Consider the following 8,246-nt stretch of genomic DNA (forward strand, 5'->3'; position numbering starts at 1 on the left):
CAGCCTGCATAACAATTAAAACTCTGCGTCGATGAGCTGATTGTGATGGTATTTCTTGAAAGATACATAAAAACTTGAAAAAGCTGAGATATAAGATAACTTTCATATAGTACAGAGGTTGCACACCTTTTGTTTCTCTTCCTAAAGCACTGTTCTCATCCCTTATTATCAGTATCTGAGTGAATATTATCCCATCATTGCGGAGAGTCAGCAATCCCATGTATGTCTCTGGACTTGAGAAGTAACGTATGATATGCAAACAATTCAAGCCATGCCCAAAAAAGAAAAGAGAGTATACAACAATAACAATTTGAAAGAACAAATCTTGGAATACATAACTAGAGTACCTTTTGGTTTACAATAAGCACACAAAATGAAGAAAAAGTGGGGAAATTCGACAAAAGTTCAATAGTAATAATTAATATCAATACAAATCCATCACTTATTCACCACACAACAAAGTAAAAGAAAAGGAATGAAATAGCTGGGAGAAGGCAATAGATGTTTGAGGATTCATCTTTAGCCTCAAAAGCTGGATGTATTCCTTACATGCTCTCTGCAAAGAAAATTATGCTGGTCAATGTCCGCCACATAAAATGAAATAAAGGAGGTAATAAATTCATCTATACTCACATATTTTTCCCAGGGTAAGAATGTTCAAGACTCATTCCGAACAAGGACCTGAATCCTGTCTTCTCCCATCATATCTTCAACATATTGCTTAATCTCCCGAGCGGAATTTTCAAGATGAGGGCTCCTCCACAGATCGATAATTTTCAATGAAACAAGATCCCCGAAACTAGGCGGAATCTCCTCAAGCTTATGAGATTCCCACAGTTGTAATATCAAGCACATGAAAGGATTCCTCTCTAAACTCCCACTTAGCAAGACTCATTGGCTGCAACGTCAAACATTTGAGTTTCTAGAAGGTGTCTTCCTCCCCCATGTTCCATTCTTCTCCCCCGATGATTGTGACTACAAGGTACAGCTCTTCAACACCTCCATTACCCTGGAAAAATTCAATACTTTTTAATAGCTTGTGGCATCAACTTTGGCATAAAATTGTGAGAATCAATGATGAAGGCCTTGAAAGATTCTTGATGGAGGAACAAGAGTAGTAGTATGCTCATCAGTGAAGGAGGTGACAGTTACCTACATGAAAAAAGAAAGGAACAGGAAATATGAAAAAAGATGCCATAACGAAAAAGAAAGAAAACACGGTTTCAACCCAAGTTGGATGCCCAAGGAGCATACATTGGAGAGAGATTTCTGGACAGTTTACAAGCAGTTTGCAACTTTTCACAGCAGGAGTTTGCTTTTGCAGCCAAAATTGGCGACAGAGTGCTATCTACGCTTAGAATCACTAAAACTAGTGCTGCAGTTGAGTCGATTTGGGAGGGATGAAAGTGGGAGCTTCTTGTTTGTTGTTTCACAGAAGACAGAGCAAGAGCAGCAGCAAAATGATCTACACATGTAGAGCTAACTGCAACAAATGCTGGTGTATATTTACCCACAAAAAATGAAATAGCTGGGAGAATGTATCAGAATTTAGATGTCTGAGGATGTATTCCTTACATGCTCTCTGCAAAAGAAAATTACACTGGTCAAGCACTGCCACATAAAATGAAAATGAGGAGGTAATAAGTTCGGCTATACTCACATATTTTCCCAAGGTAAAAGTGCTCAGGACTCGATCAGCTATAAACAAGGACCAGAATATCCCTACCCATATCTTCAACATCTTGCTTAATCTTCAGAGCAGATTCTTTAAGTTGAGGGCTCCTCCGTAGTTCGATACTTTTTAATGAACAAATATCCCCGAAACTAGGCGGAATCTCCTCAAGCATACGACAGTCCCGCAGTCGTAATTTCTCAAGCGCAGGAAAGGATTCCTCTCTAACCTCCCAATTAGCAAGAGTCACTCGCTGCAACGTCAGACATTTGAGATTCTGGAAGGTGTCTTCCTCCCCCATGTTCCATCCTTCCCCCTCGATGATTGCGTCTTCAAGGTACAGATCTTCAAGCTTGGGCAGTATTCCTATTGTTGATAGTGAATCGGATGTCAGAGGAAACTCACACAAACACAACATTTTCACACTCGAAGGGAAGTGAAAATCCCAAAGCCGATTTGTCGCTGCAGAGAGCACACTATCATTTGAATATGAACCTTCAAAAGTTATTTTGAGAGATTCTAGTTCATTTAGGAAATCTAATTTCGGGAACCAATATCGATCTGTTGAACAATCCCATGATTTCTTGAGATCAAATCGAAGCTCTTGAAGATTGGGAAACCTTTTGAAAATATCCTCTCTGTCTTTCGAATTGGAAAGCTTGAGTCCCCGTAATAATCTCAAGCTCTCTAACTTTGAGTCCTCTCCTGCCAGTATTGGTTCATCTGTATCCAAATCAAAGAAAGAACAGTCATCTATGCCCAGCACTCGCAACTTTACAAGATTCAAAATTGTTGGTAATAGCACCAAGGGTGGTCCAAAGTTATTCACCTGCAGAGTTTCCAGATTCCACAGATTTGAAAAAGACGAAGGCAGAGAGTAAACTTGTGTCTGAATGTTTAAGTACCTCAAATGAACCAATGTGCATATTTCATTCAGCAAAGAATCATTCACCGTGATAGAAAATCTATCCACTTGCAACACTCTAAGAAGCCTCAAGTGCCTTAGATGACATATATCATAAAGTCTATTGTCATCATATATGTGTCCAGTTATCCTCAAAGAACAGAGGTGTTTACCAGAATGCTTTTTCTTTTTTGAATCGAACAGGACAAAATTGTTATGCCCAAAGTGCCACTTATGATATTCAATGTTCACTTGACGTGGCATCAGATCTGAAGAAGATGATGATGGAGCAATTGAACTTATCCTGCCAAACAACTTTTCCTCTCTTGCTTTTATCAAACAAAAGTCATGCACAAGATCATGAATTTGGCAAGTCCGATCGTCACCAATTTCATTGAAAGAAATTACCAAGCTACTGGAAATTAAATTATCCAGATAAATCTCAAACAGTTTTTCCACACTCTTCATCTCTCTCTGCTCCAAAAATCCTTCAGCAAGCCATAAAATTTCCAAATTACGGACTGGAATTGCTTCGTCCTTCGGAAAACTCGCAAGGTGAATCAAGCACGACTTTAAGGGATCGGGTAAATGGTCATAACTTAATGCTATAACCCTCATCACGTCCTCTTCTTTCTGGAAAATAAAGGAATTCAAATCATTTCGAACTTCAAGCCACACACTCCTTTTCATTTCCTTCCCTGCAATGACTCCAGCAATCAAATCAACCACCAAAGGAAGTCGTTTACAGTTTTGGACTATTTCTTTTCCAACATCCGCTAGTTCATCAGGGCAACTTTCTTTTCCAAAGACCTTTTTCTCTAGTAACTCCCAACTTTCTTCCAGTTTTAGCAATCGAAGGTCAAGAGGATCACTGTGGCGTTGTGCATGCATAGCCACTTTCTTTTCTCGAGTCGTCAAAATAATTCGACTTCCTTTCTCAACTTCAGGAAAAGGTCTTGTCAACTCATCCCATGCTGCAGTGTCCCACAAATCATCTAAGACTATAAGGTACCTCTTTCCAAACAGGTGTTTCCGTAGCTTATCAGCAACATCAATATTCTCACCGAATTTCGAAGCTGGGCCAACAACTTGATTAAAAAGTTTTTCCAGCAACCCCATCTCGTCATACTTTTGATCGACTGTACACCATGCACGGATGTCAAAATGACCAGAAATTGACTCATCATTATACACTTTATACGCCAAAGTAGTTTTACCCGAACCGGGCATACCAGTGATCGAAATGACATCTAGCGTTTTTGGTCCACCGGTGAGCTTCCTAATTATCAAGTGTGTCTCCTCTTTCAAACCTACGATTATTTTACCAGCTATTGATGACTTGCGATCAACTGGCTTGTTGGGAGAGTTCACAACAATGACACCCATGTTCTTGGGAATCTTCTCAAATAAATTTGAGACCCCTTCTTTGATAAGATTGATCTTTTCTATGGTAAAGGGAAGTGAGAAAATAAGATGTAAGAGACCATTGTCTCTTGCAATAATTGAATCAATGACATCTTTTGTCTCGTATGCCACATCTAAAACACGTGCCCAGAGATCTTTATACAATTCTTGCTCAACATTCCCGAAGAAAGATCTTATGAATTCTAGATCTTCTTTCACCAGCCTGATTTCTTCCTTTATCAAAGCAACTAAATAAGCATTGGAATTGAGCAAATCATCTAAGTGTCTAAGTAGAAGATGCATGAACAGGGGTCCATCACTCATGGGAAAGCAGAGTTGAGATGAGTCTGGGGCTTTCAGGTAAACATCTTTGAGTGCTTTCTTCAGGAGTTCAATTTTTTTGAGCAAGCCTAGAGTTGCACTATTTGTTTCATCGGTACTCTCTTCATTCTTTGCTTTCTCTTCTAAGTTGCGAGCCATAGATGATACGTCCCTGGTAAGTGCTCCGACACGTGCTAGGAATTTAAACAACTTGCCATTATGAATAAAGTCCTTAGGCACATCAGTAAGAATGATTAATAGGAACTCTATCATGATATGAATGTTTCGGGCCCCTGGACTGCTAGCGGTAATAACATTTATCATGTGCTCTTGTAGATGAATTAGATACTCTCTAAGAATATCCGGAGAGGTTTGTAGGAGCTGCTTAATAAAGTGTCCAACTTTTGCTGATGTTGAAGCTTTCAAACTTGTAAGACATATGTGCATAACCTCCAACTGAGTTGGAATAATCTCCAAGAATAGATGTATTAGCTTGAATAGTCGAGAGTGTCCACCAATTTGATTATGCCATAAAAAGCGTCCTACTCTCTCAGTCATTAGTTGAAACTGAGGTAAGATATATTCAACATTCTCATGCCCAACGCAACCATTCACTATCAACTCGAGGAAATGTCTTATGTTGCCACAAACATTCTGAAGAATCTCATATTCGGTCATGAATGAAGAAAGTCGATCAACACGATACTTGGAAAAATGATGGAGATTCAGAAGGAGGAAGTCCAACTCCAATATCATCTTTTCAATCAGATCCGCGTCAACAACTTTTTGAATTTCTTCATTCTTTAAGCTCTCTATGAAATCTAGAACATTGAGTGAGTCTTTGCGAACGGTAGAAAATGACACCTGCCAAAAGACCAGACATTATATCAAATTCTCACAAAGAAAGACAGTTAATTCTATATATATTATATTCTTAGAGTTTGAGCAACTGTTATATATTCAAAATAGGCATGTCAAAAAAACAGTTTACTATGCATATGCTCAACTGCATTAAAAGAATATGTTGAGCTGGTGTTTTACTAGATTATGCACTAAAAAGGGGGATGGCCAATTTAGTGAAGGTTTATTCTAACCATTTTGAGGAAGACATGAATAGAAGTAATTGTCAAACATAAAAACACAACCTATTGAAAATCATAACTAAGCATGATTGATAAGCTTTATAATGTTTAGTTTTTTTTTATTCTTAGAACAAGGAGTTTATAATTCTATCAATAAGTTCTGATTATTTGTTATAAAATAGTGAATGCACATGTCTCTGATAGCAAAAACATGCACCTACTCGGTATTTTTACCAAAAATACTATCTTATAATGGTTAAGCGATTTAATAAAGCAAGAACATATATTAAGTGAAAAAAATTTATGTGCAGACACATGGCATGCATGTGTTGGTTTAGTATATAAAGTCACAATTAATTGGAAAGAAATAAAATAAAACAAACAAGAAACAAAATTTATCTCATGATATTAAGAGAAAAAGTAGTATAGACGTCATGTATTTCAATTTCTTCAACCATAGGTTCAATTGCCTCAATTTCTTTTTTGATCCAGGTTCATTTGCTGAAGTATGAGGTGAAGAAACAGAAGTAGGGGTGATTAAGCGAAGGAGGAAATAATCTCAACATACGTCATGGATTTCAATGTCTTCAACCATAGGTTCCTTTGCTGAAGTGGGAGGAGTAAGTTTTTGCAAATAAACACCAATAGCATCAAGGTACAACCCAGAACGCCCGTGAAATCCCACAATTGCTACACCTTCTTTCATCACAAGTGAAAATGGGGTTCCCCCAACCATAGACCCAAATGGTCCATAACTCTTTGCATTAGTTATAAAACATAGAGATTTTATAACTAAATGGTTGCCATCATGTCCAAATGTTCCGTTGATACCTGTTAAATATTCCAATGGAGTTGCCTCAAAACTACCTGAGGTTATTACAAATCACATATCAGTTAAATAAGTAGCAGAGTCGAATTTTGACAAAAATTCAGAAAAGTGCAAGAATATCATATTAGGATTTGAAATCTTTGGACCTAAAGCAAATCTAGACACTTAACTGAATCCTCTCAATGCAAAGGAACCGGCAAACTTTAATATGAAGCAACAGGTGCATCCATATATTTGACTTGAAAGATGCTTACATAACTACAGATTGTACGTTGTGTACACTGAAAATGCAAAAAGGTGCGACACTATCATATTAAGTTGACCTATAACGTGCTATAACTGATTTAATTGTCTTGATAATTACTTTTTTTTTACATAATATAAGCTCATTGCTATGACATGACACAAATTTAACTTGAGAAGAACGTTGTCTCTTCGACCATATTTTTTTCGGACTTACCTTGGCTCTTCGACCTCCACCCCCACCAAACTTTGGTGAGTCGATGGTAGTACCTTGTTCAGTAACGGTTCTGAACATGATGGAGTCTATACAATCTCCATGAGCAATCAATATTTCTTTAATGGGACTTTTCAGCATGTAATTCCATTTTGATCCACCAAAACCTCCCCATGGCTTCAAGAATATTGAGTCCGCTTGATCATAACTCACGTAATTTCCCTTCACATACATAACAAATCAATGGCTCCATCATTTGCAGAGAAAAAATATAATGAATATATATATACACTCATGTAATAGAAGAGAAGGCAAGGTACCATTACTGGCAATTTGCTTGGATTTGAGGTGAAGTTAAGGAAGTAGAGGTAATTAAGCAAAGGAGGAAATAATCACAACATATGTGAGAACTAGTTAATTTTATGGTACGTGTCACAAAAAATTACCAGTGAGTTATTAAGTGATCATTTTATAAATTAGTCCATAAATAAAAAGGAGAAACGTGACAAATATCTAAACTAATTTTTCATCTATAAAAATATCATAAAACAATAACGCTCTTCTTCATGCAATATGTTGCAACTTTTTATCTTTTTAAATCTCTATATTTCTTTGTTACCCGCTAAATACCATGATTCAAAGGTTAGAGGATCAATTTAGGGAGAGGAAAAGAGGCATAACCTCAAAAATTAACATATTGGAACCAAAAAGAAAGATGATAATCAGGGGCATCTAATTAGTAACTTATAATTTGCTATCATAAGTTAAAATCAAAAAGATATTTAGAGTTTTTAGTGTATAAATTTTGAAAGATAACACAATCAACGACAGAGGGTTCCTTCAAATTCCATTTATTTTGTCAACTTTAGTTGTAATAAATATTGTATCATGACATACCGATAATTTGATTGCTTTCCCTTTCTCGCTTTCCATGATTGTAACTCCTTCCCTTCCGTTCAAGTTCTCAAGATCTGATGTATAAAATATACATAAAACCTAATCAGGAGAAAAAAGAAGAAGAAGGAGCAAGAATACAAAGGATCTGAAGAAAAGAAGCATAAAGAAAAGCCATAGCAGGAAACCATACATAAAAATTCAGTTAAATAAACTTTGTTTAGCTAAACATGATTGGCTAAGATCATGGTGGACTAGCTAACCTTTTTAATTGATGTTGAAGATGAAAAATATGAGATATGGAATGCTTGCTCCTCTCTGTTTTTGTGTATGAATTCTGTCCTTTTCAACAAACCAGCTACTTGAGATAACAAGTTGAAAATTCTGGTGAATGTGAGATCATTGATGTTAGGTAGAGTGTGACAAAAGGTTGGACGCCAAATTTGAAATAGTCTTAGTTTCTTTAACTTTGTTTAGAAGTGAGCATTATTTATACATTTACTCTTTTATTCATAGTTAGAAGTGTGCAATATTTGGGTTCATGCCGAGTTGATTTGATATGTTTCAACGTGAGTTTTTGGAAGTCGAAAGTTCGAAAGTTCATTAAGTTTGATTTGAGGTGCATTTCGTCGTTTAAATATTGTTATGTGTGTTTTGAGGCATCGAGTAGGTCTGTATTATAA

General features: G+C 36.6%; 1 protein-coding gene across 3 annotated transcripts; it reads right to left on the minus strand.

Annotated features, from left to right (window-relative positions):
• Nucleotides 1–309: 309 nt before the first annotated feature.
• On the minus strand, nucleotides 310–8,019 carry LOC107809764 (putative late blight resistance protein homolog R1A-3). Of its 3 annotated transcripts, XM_075249078.1 has the most exons (8): nucleotides 7,827–8,019; nucleotides 7,567–7,640; nucleotides 6,673–6,891; nucleotides 5,952–6,250; nucleotides 1,661–5,165; nucleotides 1,255–1,582; nucleotides 634–1,009; nucleotides 310–556 (listed from the first exon to the last, which is right to left on the minus strand). In XM_075249078.1, the coding sequence occupies exons 4-5, from the start codon at nucleotides 6,117–6,119 to the stop codon at nucleotides 1,695–1,697; spliced, it is 3,639 nt and encodes a 1,212-aa protein (XP_075105179.1). In that variant the 5' UTR covers nucleotides 6,120–6,250; nucleotides 6,673–6,891; nucleotides 7,567–7,640; nucleotides 7,827–8,019; the 3' UTR covers nucleotides 310–556; nucleotides 634–1,009; nucleotides 1,255–1,582; nucleotides 1,661–1,694. The 3 variants fall into 3 exon arrangements, with proteins under 3 accessions (XP_075105179.1, XP_075105178.1, XP_075105180.1); XM_075249077.1 differs by having other exon boundaries at nucleotides 634–1,582; XM_075249079.1 differs by lacking the exon at nucleotides 310–556 and having other exon boundaries at nucleotides 875–1,009; nucleotides 1,511–1,582.
• Between the last annotated feature and the right edge of the window lie 227 nt (nucleotides 8,020–8,246).

This window comes from Nicotiana tabacum, chromosome 3 (genome assembly GCF_000715075.1).
Source record: "Nicotiana tabacum cultivar K326 chromosome 3, ASM71507v2, whole genome shotgun sequence".
NCBI lineage: Eukaryota > Viridiplantae > Streptophyta > Magnoliopsida > Solanales > Solanaceae > Nicotiana > Nicotiana tabacum.

Coding starts and splice junctions, on each gene's coding strand:
- LOC107809764 (XM_075249078.1), bottom strand. CDS start 6,119: ATGGTTGGGGGAACCCCATTTTCACTTGTGATGAAAGAAGGTGTAGCA. Junction 5,166..5,951: donor AAGACATTGAAATCCATGAC/GTATGTTGAGAT, acceptor GTCTTTTGGCAG/GTGTCATTTTCTACCGTTCG.